General features: G+C 39.9%; 1 protein-coding gene across 1 annotated transcript in view; it reads left to right on the top strand.

Annotated features, from left to right (window-relative positions):
- RUNX1T1 (RUNX1 partner transcriptional co-repressor 1) overlaps window positions 1–18,676 on the top strand; it is a 135,809-nt gene extending 117,133 nt beyond the window's left edge. Inside the window, 2 exon segments of the mRNA XM_070630628.1 lie at window positions 3,127–3,317; window positions 16,726–18,676. Coding sequence (XP_070486729.1) covers window positions 3,127–3,317; window positions 16,726–17,001 — 467 coding nt within the window. The 3' untranslated portion in view covers window positions 17,002–18,676.
- Window positions 18,677–19,390: the final 714 nt, after the last annotated feature.

Below are 19,390 nucleotides of genomic sequence, written 5' to 3'. Positions count from 1 at the left end.
TAAATATTTGGAATCCCGGGGCTGGCTCTGTGGTGCAGCAGTTAATTTCACACGTTCTGCTTTGGCGGCCCAGGGTTCGCCAGTTGGGATCCCAGGTGCGGACATGGCCCCACTTGACGCGCCATGCTGTGGAAGGCGTCCCACATATAAAGTAGAGGAAGATAGGCACGGATGTTAGCTCAGGACCAGTCTTCCTCAGCAAAAAGAGGAGGATTGGCAGCAGTTAGCTCAGGGCTAGTCTTCCTCAAAAGAAAAATTAAAAAATAAAAAATAAATAATAAATAAGTATTTGGAATCCCAACAAATCTTGAAGGCCACATCGGTTTTCCCCTAAAAGTAGTACTTTGAAAAGCAACAGCAAAAATAAAGAATGCACTCTAAAGTTACAAAGGCTTTATAGAATTGGAGAAAAAAAATCTAACATAAAGACGGTTTTTAAATTGCAACTGAATGTTTTTCTTCAGTATATTTCTTTTTCAAACGATCAGTGAATGTTTGCAGTTGGTAATAAATATTCAAGCACCTTGCAAATGTCCTACCAATTCTCTTTGCTGATCTGTATATGCCTGTGGGATTAGAATAGGAATGCATAATTTAAATACAAATTGCCTGATTTGCATATACAATTAGTCAAGCTACAGCTTTGATCGTAAGCAAAAATTATTGTCCTGTATTACCACTTAGAATTTTAATTCACCTTGAATATTCAAACTAAATTAGACCCTGGCTATATAGTTAGAAGGGCAGGGCTTCCCTGGTGCCCCAAAACGTTTATGTGGTAGGGTGATAAAGGCATCTTTTCACCTCCTGGTGAAGAAGGTGCTGCAAGCTCTGTGCAGTACTCTGTTTCCTTCCAAATTTTTGTTTTTTAAAGATTTTATTTTTCCTTTTTCTCCCCAAAGCCCCCTGGTACATAGTTGTGTATTTTTAGTTGTGAGTCCTTCTAGTTGTGCAATGTGGGATGCCACCTCAGCATGGCTTGATGAGTGGTGCCATGTCCGCACCCAGGATTCAAACTGGCGAAACCCTGGGCCGCCGAAGCAGAGTGTGCGAACTTAACCACTCGGCCACGGGGCCAGCCCCCCCACGTTTTAAATGCATATCTAAAAACAACCAACAAAGACTTAACATATTTTAGTTAATATTTCTGGTCTGGATCTTTTCCTTGTATTTTACTTTATAAAACCTAACAGAGAGTAATTGCAAATGAATGAACTTCAGAAACAATGCTGCTAAAATAACAGAGGCTACAAAAGTCATGACGCTTAATTACTAGTGGAGGGCTATGATAATCCTCAAGTCAAGGACTATTGATGTGTCAAATAAACCATAGAAATTTAAGAAACTATAGGAATATTTGCATCTCTTACATTTTTAGTCTACAGTAAAACATTTTTATTGGGAATCTATGTTTTTAATTATACAGAACATTTAATTAAGGTACTTTTTAAGTGGGTGAAACAATTAAGGGCAAACACTTGAATGAAACATGTCATAATTAGTTTTAATAGAGTGTTAATTGGTACTAGGTTTGCCAAGTTAATAATTACTGCTTATTAAATTTTCAATTAATCATTGTCATTTTGCTTTGAATAAAGATGAAAATTAGATAAGCTAATTCAGAGGGAGGATATTTTCCCTTGTTAATTAGAACAGTTAATTTTTTTAAATGGAAATTACTTGTTTAGTTGTCAATCTTAGGCTGTACGTTAGTTAAATCTTTGCACCCATTCCATCACCAAAAGTAAAGAGCTAATTTAACACTTTGCAGGTTCGTAGTCAGGCCTGATTGTTTTGGCCTATGGTATGATTCAGTTATATTTCTCTAGTGCAACAGTTGGCTGTGCCAAAACTGTGTGTACATTTGATTAAGTAGATGGACAACAGCTTCAAATTTAGAAAAGAAAAAATGATTTTTAAAAATCTCTATCATTTAGTCTATAAAGGCATATATCCATATTACTTAGGGAACGACTTAAGAAAAAGAAAAGCATTGTCTGTTTCATCACTGATTTTCTTAAAAAGATCTGCATTAATTTAATTGCTGTATGAATTCCTTTTTCACTTTTGTGCTGTATATTTTAACAGGAGAATGATTGCACTTATATATATGTATGTGTACAATGCATTCCCTTCCTCTCTTTTTTTCTGAAAGGTTTACCAATGTACTCCCTATGTTCATATTAAGCTATAACATTGCAACAAACCACCTTCTCTATGTGTCTGAACTGTCTAGACAGGTTTCTTGTGGTGGTGGTTGTCCTTTAACTACTTAGTCTGGTCCCAGAATCCTTTCTGGAGGTACCAGTTTAATAGGAAAGTGGTAGTGATGATATACAGTAGTCTCCTCTTATCCTCGGGGGATACGTTCTGAGACCCACAGTGGATGCCTGAAACCACAGATGGAATGGAACCCTATTTATACTATGTTTTTATGTGTGTATATACATACCTATGATAAAGTTTAATTTACAATTAGGAACGATAAGAGATTAATCAACAGTAACTTTCGTTGGCATATCCAAACTGCCAGCATCACTACTCTTGTGCTTTGCTGCCGTTATTAAGTAAAATAAGGATTACTTGAACACAAGTACGCAACACTGTGATACCTCGATGGTCGAGCTGATAACAGAGAGGGCTAAGTGACTAATGAGCTGGTAGTGTATACAGCACGGATACACTGGACAAAGGAATGATTCATGTCCTACCTGGGACGGAGTGGGAAGGTGGGAGATATCATCATGCTACTCAGAAGGGTGTGCAAGTTTAAAACTTATGAATTGTTTATTTCTGAAATTTTCCGTTTAATATTAATTTTCAGGCTGCGGTTGACCATAGGTAAGCTGAAACCACTGAAAGGGAAACCACAGATAAGGGGGTCTGCTGTAGTAGTTTAAAAAATATTCCCAGAAGTGTAAGTTAAAAGAAAAAAATCTCACCCTTTGTTTTCCTACGTGAAGTTCAGAAATCTCTTGGTTTTTTAGACAACCAGAAGAACTGCCCAATAATTGGGATGACAGTCATGTCTGTTCTATAGAATTCTGTTTAACAGGGATCAGTATGCAAGGCCCTGCACTAACAGAGAAATGTTCTCTTGTCCTGTTTGGCCCGCTTGGCATGCAGAGGAGGCCGTCAACGAGGTGAAGCGCCAGGCGATGACTGAGCTGCAGAAGGCCGTGTCTGAGGCTGAGCGGAAAGCCCATGACATGATCACGACAGAGCGAGCCAAGATGGAGCGAACAGTCGCCGAGGCCAAGCGGCAGGCGGCGGAAGACGCCCTGGCTGTTATCAATCAGCAGGAGGATTCGAGTGAGGTGAGGTGTTGGTGGGAAGAAGATAGTTTCCACTAATTAGAGTGTTTTTTTTGATTCTAGGAGACAGGCAAAGGGAGTTATTGGACGTTAGACAAATCTTTGGGGAAGAAAATAGAATAATTTTGGGAGTCCTGGCGCTTGTGGAATTGACCAAGGGCTGATCAAATTTTGTCTGTATTAAAGATCCAAAATAACAACTTTGCCAAAAAAGGTTTTGTTTTTTTTTTTTAAAGATTTTATTTTTTTTCCTTTTTCTCCCCAAAGCCCCCTGGTACATAGTTGTATATTCTTCGTTGTGGGTCCTTCTAGTTGTGGCACGTGGGACGCTGCCTCAGCGTGGCTTGGTGAGCAGTGCCATGTCCACACCCAGGATTCTAACCAACAAAACACTGGGCCGCCTGAGTGGAGCACGCGAACCTAACCACTTGGCCATGGGGCCAGCCCCCAAAAAGGTTTTTAATATATTTGTTAGGTAATAGATGAAAGTGAAATTCTTTTTTTTTTTTTTTTTTTGAAAATGAAATTCTTATAACTTCCTAGCGCAATTTAGAGAATCCTCGGCTGCATGTGTGTTAGCGTACGTGGTCCTTCTGATAGAAGAGATTCAACAGGGATGCACTGTGTAAGCTGTGCTCTCCTTAAAGACATAGTACATGATTGGAATCAGTCACTATCTATTGGTCCTAAAGGCCAATGCTAAAACAATGGTTGCATCAGTGAAACATTTCTAAGAGAACTGCACAGTCTGTTTTTCCACGTTATTTGTAATAACCATTATGATGGTCATTTTATAGCATAATATCGCTGCCAGAAGTAATATTATTTAGTAGTATTCCAGTATATTAAAATACACACACATGTAGCCTAAATGGCTGAAGGAGCTGGGAAGTAACTAAAGCAAAATATCTAAACAAATGCTTTTTAAAATAGAGCCCATAAGTCAGAACAACATGGTAGTGCTCCACGTTAATTAACATAGCACCACAATCCCCAACCTCAAAGTAACTTTAGATAAAGGACTACAATCAGCTAGTCACACTAAGCTGAACTAGCAGAAGCAAAACTGATAACTCAGTAGTCTACTATAATACATATCTATAATTTGTGAGAGAGAGTAAGAATTTAATTTGTACCAGGCTTCTCTGTAGATGAAAGACCCTGCGGGAATCACTCAATGCCCAGAGTTTCTATTTAATGTTTAGCAGATGAATAACAAGAGGACAAAAGGAATTGATTTTCAATGTTTCAAAGTTTCTCAGGAAAAGAAGGACAATGGGAAGTTTACCCTTTAACTGCTGACTCTTCCATTGTCGAATTAATCTAGACATAAATTCAATTTTATTGGTATCTTGTGGCTAAGATATTTAAGGACTTTGTGGTTTTGAAATTTTTTTTTTTAATTGGCACCTGAGCTAACAACTGTTGCCAATCTTCTTTTTTTTTTTTTTTCTGCTTTTTATCTCCAAAGCCCCCCAGTACATAGTTCCATGTTTTAGTTGTGGGTCCTTCTAGTTGTGGCATGTGGGATGCTGCCTCAGCATGGCCTGATGAGCAGTGCCATGTCCCTGCCCAGGATCTGAACTGGCAAAACCCTGGGTCGCCTCAGTGGAGCGCGCAAACTTAATCAGTCGGCTACGGGGCCGGCCCCTTGTGATTTTGAAAATTTTTTTACTAGCATCTTTTGGAGAAAATTTGTCCTGCTCTATTCAAGTTAGTAATACTGTGAGGCACACTTGTTGCCGTCGTTAAAACATCATCACTTTCATTTGAACATTTTAGGACTATTATGTATGTTGAGTATTTTGTAGGTCACTAAAATTCCAAAGATAAATATCTAGGAAGAAATTGAGAATTATGTCTTTGTATTCAGCTGGTAACATGCTGTATTCTTTCAGTATCTATAAGCTTTGTACATTTATTTATAACATCTATCCAGAAAAATATATGATCTTGACAGTAGTATTTAGCATTATAAAACTACAGTCTATCAAACGGTAGTTATTAGTATATAGAATGAAATAACCTACATATGAATGATCTTCTGTAGTAATTGTTTTTCTTTCCTTTCTTGCTTTTTAGATCTGTTGGGAAACAGATCTTTAATATAGCATTACCCTTGTCTTAAGTGACACTGTCCCAAGGATTTTAAGGCAGACTGTGCTAGGAGAAAGGGTTCGGAATTCATAGGACCAAATTTAATTTCTGCCTCCACCTCTTACAATTCGGTGATTTTGAGGAAACCACTAAGCCTCGAAAAACTTTGGTCTTACCGTGATGTGAAGATAAGTGAACATGTCGCATACAGTGCCTAAAAATTTGAGACATGATAATTTTATGATGTTACGGGTGAGGAAACACACCTGGCTTCAGTTACACTGCTAGGACATGGCAGAATCTAAACTGGAACTCACGGCATGCTGTCAACCCTTACATTGTTCCATAACAATGAAATAAGGATCTTTTCGTAACGATCATTAAGGTAATTTTTGGATGCACATAAAGAAAGGCAACTTAGGTCTGGTTTCTTACTTTTCTTCTCTTTAAATTGCAAGACCACTTTTAAGACTGAGGGTGTGGGGGCCTTGATCTCTCGAAGGATCAAGTCTCTTTTCTTCCAAAGTAATGTAGACATTTTCCTGAGAATAGGAGAGTGAAAGGCGGAAGATTTCATGTGAATGAAGCCGAGACTCCTCCAGACTTGCACATAAGTCATTACACACATACTATAAAAGTGGTTTGACCAAGGACCTGACATAAAAGTAAAAGCTTAACCCTTTAGCCCTAAATTCCTGTCACTGGTTCCCTTGAGGAATGACAATGTCTGAGAACAATCTAAGTGCCTGGTGATAGGTTCAGCTCAGCTGTACCTTTTGCCTAACAGTTAGGTTGAATTTGTAGGTAAATCCTTTTTTTTCCTCAGGAATTCTTTACTTTTCATTTAAGAGTGAGGACACAACTTTGAATCCAACAGATTTTTCTGCATCTGCTCTCTCCTCACACTTAGGGATGTGCACATTTTTGTAGAAGCGACCTGATAAAAGCCACCTCAGCAGTGATGCTTGCAAGTCACCTTTTGTCTAGGAAGGTCCCTGGGCCCCTCTGGGACAGATCTAGAACAGCTCTGGCTTCCTTGGGCTAGGGTAGAGTTCCTTATTCCAGCTTCCATTATGTTTGGCCTGGGGAGGGCGGGGCGTGGATCTGTTAGGTCAGGACTGTGTGGCCCAACTGACCTGCAGAGCGGACAGTGCGGGTACTTCCCAGACTTCTCTTCTATGATTTTATATTCAGGGGATTTTCTTGAATATTAACCATTCGGCCCCAAATAAGGCCCACATAGCACTGTGCTTCAGAACTTTTATGAATTGTTTTCTGCTTTCTTAGAAAAAATGTCTGGCCATCATAGTAATTACTTGAAAAAATATGTATTCTCATTAAGTGTAGGAACCATTGATTTTAAAACTATACCCAGAAATTAATGGGCATTGTTTAAAGAATCGTGTTCGTGATCTGCCCAGGGCAGTCTGTATTTTAATGCATATAACTCTAAATTACTCACGTTCATTTACTTCACTTTTCTTTTAATAACGAATTCTTGAGCTCTCATTCCGTGAGGGACGGTGCTGGGCGCGAAGGAGCGGCGACCTCTGCTCACGTCGACTGCAGTTCATTAGAGGGGTAGGATCACTAAATTATGAGTCTCAGTAGAGGTTAACGTGAATTTTTCTGGGAAAAATTTTGTTTCATCTGACACGTAAGAATAATCGAGAACTGGTCAGCAGCTGCCTTCCACCCCACCTCCACCCCACCCCCATTGCCTCATCACTGCTACCTTGGGCCGTGAGCATGTCAACTCCATCATGCAGGGACGAAGGGCTGGGCAGCTTCTTCAGGCTTTGAAAGCAGGGTGGCTCTGTGGCTGATGAGTATTTTGGAAGGATCACTCAGGCTGCAGTGTGGAGAGAGATCAGAGGAGATGAAAAGGAGGGACCAATCTGTTTCAGGAGACAGATGGGAATGAAGGTTAGCTGAAGATGGTTGGTAGTGGTGCTGGGGTGGGGAGAAAATCGGATGTGTTTGCTGGAAACCCATGAGGTAGAATGGGCAGGATTTGATGATTGGTTAGCTGTCAAGGAAGAAGAGGGTGTCAGTGGACATGCAGGGTGTGGGATATACACGTCCGGTGATCTTACTTGAACAGCCTTCAGAAATGTACTGGTTTGGATCTGCCCAAGGTGTGTGGGTGGGTCGTGGAGGAGGTAACCTTTCTTCATCTTTTGTGTATAAATAACACAAGTTACAACATTTTAAAAAGCTCAAATCAGTTATTCAATCTGGCTCGATAGACAAATCTCCTCTGCAGATTGGAAAGGGTAAATAGAGCACGAAGGCTTAGATAGCCCATGCTGTCTAATATGAAACCAGGAGAGTACACTGGAATACATAACCATAGGGAGCAGGGTGACCATACATCCCAGTTTGAGTGAGACAGTCCCAGGTTACCCCTGTTGTCCACATGTAATTATTGAATGCCCCTTTCACTCTTAAGTGTCCTAGTTTGGGTGGTAAATTATATGGTCATACCACTTAAAGGCCATGTTCAGCCTTAGATGATTTTTTGCCGCAAAGCTCAGAGACAGGTGGGTATGGCAGAAAGAATCCAAGAAGAGGACCCCAAAGACCTGAATTCTGACTCCAGCTCATTTACCATATCAGGAGTCCTCAGGCAATTCATTTCACTCCTCTCAGCCTCCATTTCTTCTCAGGGAATGAAGTGTTATTTGCTTACCTCATAGTGTTGTTTAGATTTTTCTTTAATATCAGTGTTTTAATTTAAAGTGTTTTGAGAGTTATAATGCAAGGTGTCATTATCTGTTCATATTTCCCACTGTTCTTTATCACAAGATACAGTAAATTGTTCTGACTAAAACAACATTATTTTTCCCCTTTCCTTCCCTTTATTGGGAACCACCTCCTATTGTAGATATGTACCCATCTCTTACCTAGATCAGATATGATTTATACAATCTGAATCTATAAAAATCCGTATGTAGATAATATAAACACACAAATTATTATTCTTTCTCTCCCCTTCATGGAGACTTTAAGAAGCAGCCTGGCTTCAGAGTTAGAAGACCAGAGTTCTAGGCCTAGTTTGGCTGTTCATAAGTTTCTCCTGAGCTGTTTATATTAAGGACAGATGGTCAGGAATTCTTCTCTCTGTAATTTTAAAATTTAGCCTCCCTCTTTCTGCCTTTGTTCTCACATGGGTAAAATGGACCTAAAATAATGCACATTCTGCTTAGGAAAACCAGTGGTTCTGAAAAGTAGGTAGTAAAGAATGGAAAATTTCCAGAAGGAGAGGAGAGGAGTTGACAATGCCAAATTGAAGAGAACAGCAGGAAGAAAATGTGGAGTAAGGAATGAATAACATGTAGGTATTATTCCTAGAGGCCATGTAATTTATCATCCAATCGGGGACACTTTTCAGAGGACAAAGGGGTGCTCTTTCCAGGACAGACCAGTCCTGTAAACCAGGCCATCCTAGCACCCTGGTGCCCATGGTCACCATAGTGATTGGGGGGACATGCGGTTTGTTTTGCCTGAGGTGGAACAAGAAGACCTGCGGCGCATGCGTCAGTCTGTACTGGGCCTGGTAGGCAGTGCTCTCTAGCCTCTAGAGCGTGTACTCCTCCTGTCAGCTCAGATGGAGTAGATAGTGCTGTTGTCTTTGTTTTGCAGCTGAGAAAGCTGTGTCTTGGTAGGGTAGGCCATTGTGCAGGGTCTCACAACAGTAAGTGTGAGCTGGTCCTCAGCCCAAGCTGCCTGCCTCTCAGGCCACCTTTTTCATACCTACACGGCAGTGCTGGGAATTTTTTTATTCCTGATTCTTACAAGTGTATCTTGTTCTTCATTGGACTTCCTTCAGATTATTCCTTCTTAGGTCTTGAACTTTACTTGGGATTATAGACTAACTAGTAATTGTCAGTGCTAACAGAATGATGCTGGACTTGGGGCAGACAGCTAAGCAATATAATATTTTCTGTACTTTCCCTTTTTACAGTGTATTATCTATTTCACCGAGAATGTATAATGCCAGTATTAACATAAGTCAAAGGAAATTTGCCAAATCTGACCATCTTAAACTGTTTTGTTTTTATCCATATTCATTTCCAGTTCCTATCTGTATACATATATATATATATGTTTTTTTGGTTTTTTTTTTTTCTCTAGTGAACGCTGTCAGATTGAAGCTATTTCAAAAGAACCTGCTCTTTATAGCTCTTCTTTGAGACCCGTATCTTGTTCTAGCTTAGGGGATCAAAGCAAGGGACTGGAAATGAGCATAGAACAGATAATAAATAAATGTATTGTTCTAATAGTTTTGAGCCACCAAAGTGATATTTTCTCCCCAGATTAAAACAGCCTTTATTCATTGTTCCTACGTAGGTGCACAACTGCACCGTTTGTATCAAAGTTGGGCAGTTTTGTGGCACTTAAGTAGAAACACTGAGCAGATCTTTAAACTTTGTACTTCCAAAGCCTACTAAGCCGTGACAGTGTCGGTAAGTGACTCTAAGAGGTTCATCTTCATTGCTCCTTCTGGAATTAGTGGAATCGTCCCCAGTGGAAACTGTGCAGTATGGCCCAAACTGTGGGCCTGAGTGGACTCTGTATGACGTAGTTTTCACGTTACTACACAGGGATCTCACAGCACAGCTCTTGTTAAAGTCCTCACGATTGGACCAGACCCGTCAGTCCCTAGAAGAATTTGGAGCTTTCAGAGCTTGAGCTATGTTATAAGATTTTTGTTTGTTTATTTCATTCATTGAAAAGCCAGCTCTTTGATTCCACAGGTCATCATGGCATAGTGGTCAGAGCACTGGGCCTGGAAAGATCCTGAGCAGGTCACCCCTTGGAGCTTCAGTTTTATCATCTGTAACACAGGGATAACATTTATATGGTACTCTCTGCGAGGTGGTTGAGAGGGGCAAATGAGATGAGTAGAAGTATTTTATAAACAAGTCACCTTACAAATGAGCAATGTGTACTACGTGTAAGAGAGAGAGATGAAAAACAGATTAAGAAGCTGTTCTGACAGGCAGGGCAGCAAAGGAACTTGGATAGTAATTGTGAGGTTGGAAAGGAAGGAAGAGAGACCGTGGGAGTAAGGTTGGTGGGGTTTGGCACTGAGTGGTTGCAGGGGCCAAAGAAAGAGGAGTTTCCAATAAAATGACAAAGTATTGCGCCTGAGTGTTGCTTGTGACTGAAATGGACCACATCAGAGAGTCAGGTTTAGGGATACTGACTCGGTGACAGAGGAGCATCTGGTGGATCTACAGAACAGGCAGTTGAGAGTAAGAGACTGCAGCTCAGGAAAGAAATGAGAGCTGGAGAAACAGTTTTGAGTCATTTTCTTACAGCTGATAGTTGAAACATGAGATCTGACAGAGGAGAGTATAGGAAGGGAAGGATATTTCTTTTCTTTGTGCCAGCTTCCCTCCTTTCCAAAGACTTAGAGGGAAATGAACAAACAGAACAGGAAGAAGTTATAGTATAGGAATCAGAATTTTAGTAACTTAAAGACTGAAGTTAGACCGAATTTCAACAAGGAGAATTTAAAAAGGAGAGATGGAGAAATGGTCAGTAGTGGTGAATCTTCGGAAAGTCTCGGGTTGAAGACAAAGTAATTGGTCACTAATGAAGTGTAAGGGGAAGTCAGCTAATGTTCTCTCTCTGTCAGTGCCTGCAGGGGAGGCACAGGGCCACGAGCTTCCTAATTCTAAAGGTTATACCATGCTGGATCTGGAGTAAGGGTTGTGTATAGTCTCGCTTTCTTCCAGCCAGAGCCAAAAGGAGGAGGTGGTGTTAGTTCCTGCTATTTATTCAGGACCTACTGAACATCAGGCACTGTGCTTAGTACTGACATAATCCTGAATAACCCTGCAGTTATTATTTGTGCTTTACAGGTACTATCACTCCAGGTTTAGTTATTTGCTTGTGGTCTTAAAGCCATTAAGTGATGCAGTTGGAAAGAAAACCCAGGTCGGCCTGACCCTGAAACCGCTCAAAACTGGAAGCCATTTCCTTTACACACCATGGTAACTTGTCTTTGGTGCTCCAACTTCCTGGCCCACCCTCTGTCCACTTTCAGGAGTTAAGTGCCGTTCTAACCTTGTTCCTGCCAAAACAGGTTCTAAGATCTGAAACTGACAGAGTGTGGCATTTTGGAAAGAGTGTTTGGTTTGCAGTCCAAAGACCCAGGTGAATCAAACCTTGGCTGTGTAATTTCATATCTGTGTGACTTTAGGCAAGTCATTTACTGCAAAAGTTATTTATTCTTTGGGCCTCAGTTTCCTAAGCTGCAAAATGTATATGAAAGTGGTTTTAAACTGTCAAGTGCAATGCAAATATAAGATGTTGTGAACTTAATATGAATTTAAGTCAATGTGTTGCCTTCTGTAGAGTTCTTTACATTTTGGGAATTTTAATTATAATTATTCTGTTTAATTTATTGAGCATTGATTGTGTGCAAGGGTTTTTCTGGAGAATTATAGGTGCATAAGACCTGAAGAAACTTAAAGTAATACAGGAGAATTTTTTTTTTTTCACTTTTTAAAAATTAATTAATTTATTTTTCGGATGTATATCATAATATATTTCAAATTCTGTGTGGATTACATCATGTTCACCACCCAAAAACTAATTATAGACCATCCCCTTACATGTGAGCATAAACACCCCTTTTGCCCGCCCCCCCCCCTTGGTAACCACCAATCCAATCTCCAATGCTATGTGTTTGTTTTTTGGTTTTTGAGGAAGATTAGCCCTGAGCTAACTACTGCCAATCCTCCTCCTTTTTGCTGAGGAAGACTGGCCCTGAGCTAACATCCATGGCCATCTTCCTCTACTTTATACGTGGGTCGCCTACCACAGCGTGGCTTTTGCCAAGCAGTGCCATGTCCGCACCCGGGATTTGAACCGGCAAACGCCAGGCTGCCGAGAATCGGAATGTGCAAACTTTAATCACTGCACCACTGGGCCGGCCCCATATGTGTTTGTTTGTCGTTTTTATCTTCTACTTATGAGTGAGATCATACGGTATTTGACTTTCTACCTCTGACTTATTTCACTCAGCATAATACCCTCAAGGTCCATCCATGTTGTCACAAATGGCCAGATTTTATAATTTCTTATGGCTGAGTAGTATTCCATTTTATATATATATATATATACCACATCTTCTTTATCCATTCATCCCTTGATGGGCACCTAGGTTGCTTCCAAGTCTTGGCTATTGTGTATAATCCTGCAGTGAACTTAGGGGTGCAAGTATCTTTATGCCTTTGTGTTTTCAAGTTCTCTGGATAAATACCCAGCAGTTGGATAGCTGGATCATATGGTAGATCTATTCTTAATTTTCTGAGGATACTCCATACTGCTTTCCACAGTGGCTGCACCAGTTTGCACTCCCACCAACAGTGAACAAGGGTTCCCTTCTCTCCACTTCCTCTCCAACACTTGTTTCCTGCCTTGTTAATTATAGCCATTCTGACCAGAGTGAGGTGATACCTCATTGCAGTTTTGATTTGCATTTCCCTCATAGCTAATGATGTTGAGCATCTTTTCATATACCTTTTGGCCATCTGTATATCTTTTTAAAATTTTGTTTCTTGGAAAAGTGATTTCCAACAGTAAGATCCAGAAAGAATATCTTTTGTCAGTAGGGCAGAAAGACCATTCTCTGCATATCTAAAATAACAAGATGAAGGAAATAATGAAGAGATTGCTGATGTCAAACAAAGTATCGACAATCTTGGACACGTAGCTCTGGCATTCAGAAGCTTTGATTCGTCATTTTGGTTTCCATCCGTAGTATTAGTACATTTAGCAAAGGGGGAGGGTTGTGTTCAGCCTCATATTCTTCATCTGAGACACAGCCTAATTTTGGTCAATGGACTGATTCCCATTTTTCAGATAGGGAAGAAAATATTCTTTATGCCAAAAATGGAATATATTATCACAAATAAGGGAAGACCATAAATTGCCATGAGCTTTGGGAATGGAATTTGCTATGAAATGGTGTTCTTGAGCCTTCGACATTATTGTGGTAATTCAGTCACCAGCATCATTCCTTAGAGGACTGAAAGGGAAGCTCAGTTATTTAAAAAATAATAAAATAAATAACAAATAAATAGAGCAACTACCAGGAAACACTAGCCTGAGTATAAAAAGCACAAATTTGAAAAATGTAAAATTAGATTAAGCCATTGACCATCTTTATCTCTGCCTTTATGGTTATACCTCTGGGTTTTGTACACAATTTGCAATTTCCACCTTTGTAAAGAGCAGAAAGCTTACGAACTTAGAAGCTTGAAAGGATCTGAATTAGAGTGCTCACAAGAGTCCACATTCTGCTCTTCCCAGTGGTGTGATTGCTGAGGAGCTCAGTGCTGCCGGTGAGGCGCCAGTCTTGTAGGTACAGATTAGCCAACGGTAGAATCATCCAAGAGAAATATATTAATAGAAATTGCTTTGTCTGTTTTCTAATGAGCTTTTAAAAAGGAATGTGCACTTTGGAGGGTTTTTTTTGGTTGAATAATTGTGCCAAAGTTCCCTGCACGTTCATGCAATGCAATATCAAGGGCAATAAAAATATGTAGGTTTTTTCCCACCAGCTCATTTGAATTGCTCTTTGTTGTACCTTCTGACAGCTGCAGGATGTTTTTGTCCCAGTGTAGGTGGTAAAGGAACAGGATCGAACAACTTGGGAATGGGACTAGAGGTAAAACTAGCCAGAGCCCTTGAATCCTGGGTCAGAACCCAGCCATGCCAGGCAAGAAGGCTCAGTTCCCAGGAGCTTTGCGATCCAAAACATCTGTTTCTATATTTGGCATAATTCCACTGTTTTATTTGTAAAATTGTTCCCATCTTTGAAAACACTTTAAAAAATAAGAAGTCCCCGTGCTGTCTCCTCTTTCCACTCCCTAACACATGCATTTGTAATTACCTGGTTTAGTCTGTGTGTTTAATCAGCTTAAATTGAGAACGTTGCCTACATCTGATTTCAATCTGATGGAGCCGTTGAATATTGGGCACTTTCCAGTCTTGTGTCTGCCAAAATGCGCCTCTGACAGAAAAAGGATAGAACTCACACCAGGGAATTTCCTAAAGAAGCCACTTGACTCAGATTAGATGTTTAATTTCCTTAAAACATTGTTTTGAATCTGGGTCTCTGTTCTCTAATTGGGATTTTCTGATGTAATTTAGGAATTTTGCTTATTTGCTGAGTTTGTTCCAGGATCCAGCTGGCATTATTCTACATGCCTAAATCTCGAGGAAGTAAACTTCACTGAGTGCCCAGTGTTGTACGTCACTGCTCTGACGGATGGGCCAGGCCCACCTTTGTTCACTTCTTTGTAGAACATTATACCTGCAATGAGATTGAATTAATTTGGAGAGATAAGGGCTTCTAGTTATGTTAATGAAGCCTCTGATTGGAGGTGCACATCTTTTGAGATATTTTCCTGATTAAATTAAATCGATGTAGAAAAAATTACTTTGTTCTGGTACTCACTATTAATGTTAATTACATTTTTATTTATGATATTAACATGTAAACCAAGTTTTTACGTTTCCTCAGCTATATTCATTTAAAACACCTCCCATTGACCAGAGTTTTTGAGATCTTAAGTTGTTAGTTTTTCCCCCTCTTCCCTGGGCCATAATTTCTGAATGGTAAAGAAATAAGACTGTAGAGCTGAGCTCTTTCGAAAAGTTTTAAACCAGAGTTCTTGAGTTTACGGCCTTCTAGCACTTGAAAGACTCTAGGAGCCCCTTTATTTATTAGCAAAATTAGGATGACTGCCAAAAATTCCACTGTGTATTTTGCACAGTGGTACAGCCATGCATACTGGGCTGATGGGCCGATGTTCCACTGGGGTATTTTCAGTCTGCTCTTGAGCCATCTTAAGCTGTACACAAGCATGCTGAAAACCAAAAGAATTACAGGGAACATAGTGGGGAGATTGTTAATATCCACATATATCAGGGCTTTAAAAAATGTGTTTTAATTGTGACACACCACACACCGTTAGCTGGTTGGGGTTACCAGATTATGGTTAGAAGTTTGTTTTGCAAGAATATAATCAAAACCAAGGAAGATAAAGAATAAAAAGATTCGCAGTACAAAACCAAAGCTAAGGTCTCTTGATAAAGCATTTCACAATGAGGATGGTCTTGCCGAAAGAACCGCAAAGGTTGAAAGTTAACTTCCTGAGGTTTCGCCTCCTCCTGGAAGGACCCAAGGGCACTGTCATCCCTGTGCTGCTCCCCATCCCTCCCTCCTTCCCTTGGATCTACCCTACGCAGGTGCTCTTCTGTCTCTGGTATGTCTGTGCTCTGATTCATGATGCGTTTATCTCAAAGTTTAAATCTCAGAGGCAATCCCATTTGGCCTTTTCTCACCAGAGATTGGCAGTGGGCTCACTCGGGTCTGAGTTTTTAGTTTCCTCCACTTCTATGACTACCCAAGGTTGCTGAGGTGCAAATGAGATGCAAAGGAACTCCATCAGCTGGAAAGCATTGTATGCAAATAGCATTACTGTTTACCCAGTTTAGTATTTCTAGTTTTTCAAAGCCAAATTGGGCATAGTGTGAGTCATTTCACAAATATTTATTGAGCAATTACTATATATCAGGCACTGTTCTGGGTGCTTCGAATATATCAGAGAAAAAGCAAACCAACGATCCTTCCCTCTAGGGAGGTAAAGGGCATTTTTTTGAGATTGTCCTGGCATTTGGATGTCAGGTACTCTGAATACATAACTGATTGCAGTGGGAAGAACTAACTCATGGAGAGGTGAAAGTGCCCGGCCTCACTCTCTCCAGTCTGTGGTGGTGCAGGGAGGAGGATCCTCTATCTACTCCATTATATTTCTTTGAACCTAATGTAGGGTTCTTGGAGTTCCTTTGTGATTCCTGTTAGTATCTAGAAGGAAGAAGCTTCTGCCAGGAGTGATACGTTTGTGTCTGACCATGGTGGTATTGGCATTAGAAGAGAAAAAAAGTCAGATAGGCAATTGTTAGTATGGATGAAGAGAGAATTTAGATGTGAAAATAGCCAAACCTAAAAACAAGGGATTTTACAGTAAAAATGGAAAGGAGCTTCAGCCAGTTTCTTAGACGTCATGATAGCTGTTGACTGAAAAGTTTGGGCAATCATCACACCAAAACCTGCATCTTCTGTGTGTTTAGTGGGTGCACACAGAAACACATACAACTGGATTTTTCATTCTTACTGTATAGTTCTTAAAAATAAAGAGGCAGTGCTACTTAACATATTTCATCACACTTTTGCCTGGACAATGTATTAATTTGGGATTTTGCATTCTTCTGCCTTATCCTTTAGAGTTGCTGGAATTGTGGTCGTAAAGCGAGTGAAACCTGCAGTGGCTGTAACACAGCCCGATACTGTGGCTCATTTTGCCAGCACAAAGACTGGGAGAAGCACCACCACATCTGTGGACAGACCCTGCAGGCCCAGCAGCAGGGGGACGCACCTGCGGTCAGCTCCTCCGTCACGCCCAACAGCGGGGCCGGGAGCCCGATGGACACACCACCAGCAGCCACCCCGAGGTCGACCACCCCGGGGACCCCTTCTACCATAGAGACAACCCCTCGCTAGACATGAACTCAGAACTGTCGGAGGAAAGACAACACAACCAACACAAAACCAATTCCTCATCCTCAGATGCTCAAAGTTGTTTTTTTGTTTGTTTGTTTATAGATGAACTATCCTATTTCAGTACTTCAGCAAGAGAGAACCTGACTGTATCTTGAGGCGTTAGTAAAACAAAGGGCCAGTAACGGGTCGTAATGACTTATTGTGGATAACAAAGATATCTTTTCCTTAGAGAACTGAAAAGAGAGCAGAGAATATAACATGAAAAGATAGATTTGACCTCCTCCCTGTTATTTTCCAGTAGCTGGGATTTTAAACTAGATGACCTCATTAACCGATGCTTTACCAAACAGCAAACCAAGAGATTGCTAATTGCTGTTGAAAGCAAAAATGCTAATACTAAAAGTCACAATGTTCTTTATATAAAATAATGGGAAAAAAAAGAGGAAAACTCTCAAGGGCATGAGCATTGGCTACAGCGGTAGACATTTTAACAAGAAGATGAATGGCGTCTGTGGGTTGCTAACTGAACTTTGAAGACCCGCTACAAAATGTGCACATGTGTAGCATATTGGAAGGAGACACAGATGTTTGATTTTTTTCCCTGTTTCTGAAAAGAAATAATAATATCCAGGTCAACAGAATGAAAAATGAAAGATGATTTGCAGTGGGATGTATGAATATAGCAGCAAGAAAAAAATGCCATAATACAAAAGGCTCCTTTATATATATATACATATATATGTATATATATACATATATATACACACACAGACACAGAAGTAAGAGACTCAGCCTGCAGTTAATTAGCATTCTGGCAGCTTTGACATCAGCCAGCTGCCCTAAATAACCCTTCAACGTTTCTTCACTTTTGCCAGGTTCCACAGTGTAAGGACATTGGGTCTATTCCAGCTCATTCATTTTATATTGAAAAATAATTTTAAAAAAATGGTGGCTCCAGCTCCAGCCCCTTTCCAAATTTTTTCAACCCCACCCTGTTTGAATTTTTAATTAAAAACTAGTAGTTCTCTTGGTGTTAAAACACTTCTGTCCTGTGAGGTTTCCCAATGGTGTTTTTCTTGTAAATGTGTTGGACAAATGTGAAGATGCATTGTAGTTTAACCATATGCCCACATTTAGTCTCTCTATTCCTAGTTGGTGAGAAACCTGTATCTTTCCTATGCTGCTTTTATATCTGTATGTGTTAGTGATATATCTCTAGTAGTTCGAAAAAAAGAAAAAAACAACTCTTTTTCGGTTGTCCTCAAGAAAAGAAAAGAAAAAAGGCTATCTTTCGGAGCTGCTATTTCACTCTCTTATAGGATTTTTTTTCCTGAAAACCAGCATGCTTCACGGAATGCTAACATATTGGTGTTTTTGTAAGAGGGATGTACATAAATGTATTTTGCACTGTCACAATGACTCCCTAGGCATGCTATTTTTTCTTTTTTTTTCAGCAAACTCTTTTTAAATATGCTAGAACCATTTCACCAAGTTTAGCTGTAGCATAGAGTAGTAGTGGAATTTTTCTTTCTTCCCTTTTTTTTTTTTTTGGAAAGTCATTATAGGGACTTTTTAAAAAAATAAAATAATATATCCTACTTTAAAAAAAAGACAGTGCATGCGTATTGCTGTAAGGTTAAGTATTTCTAATTTTACAAAAAAAAAAAAAGATAAATCATTAGACTCCAAATGCTGAGGTGTAAACTGACAGCTTTAACACTGCTGAATGCCAGGTTATACAGTATTCTTGCAAAAGGGAAGTCAGCCAAAGACTGATCTGATGGACCAAAATCAGAATTTTGAAAAGCACCAGTACTACTTTCCAAATGATCAGCAGGTTAAACATGTTCAGCAAGGTATAGTGTGAATCCATTAACCCTTCGTTGTCCAGGGTCCAGACCAGAACTACTTGTTAGTTTTGAAAACAGTAGCCCAGGATGTGCTTGTGTGCTTTGGGGAAAGTCAGCAGTGCTGCAGGCTGTGTAGACAACCAAAGTTTTCAAAGCTGGGAAGACACTTCTCCACATACGTACACACATCAGGCGTTTACTTAAAAATCTAAAATGATCCATTAGCTTTGGGTTTGTTTTTTTTAATGTAGCCCTTGGATACAGTTTTAAATGGCTTTTAAGTGTCTGCATGGATGCGATCCTAAATCGGTTTGCTTGAAGTCTCTTAAACCTAATGTTTTTTAGCATTTTTCCCCCTACCTTTCCTTGTATAAGTTGGTTTTAGTTTTGTTTGAGTGGTGTTATGCTTTTTTAAAACATGGCTTTTTAGTTTAGAAAGTTCTGATGAGCAAGTCAATACAGCTCTCTGCATTTGGAAGTCTGTTTGCCAGCACACCTGCTTACAGTGACGTGAAAGCACATAACCAGGCTCTGAATGG

This window comes from Equus przewalskii, chromosome 8 (genome assembly GCF_037783145.1).
Source record: "Equus przewalskii isolate Varuska chromosome 8, EquPr2, whole genome shotgun sequence".
Classification (NCBI taxonomy): domain Eukaryota; kingdom Metazoa; phylum Chordata; class Mammalia; order Perissodactyla; family Equidae; genus Equus; species Equus przewalskii.
The sequence above is the reverse complement of the archived record's forward strand: the minus strand, read 5'-3'. Positions and strand labels throughout refer to the sequence as shown.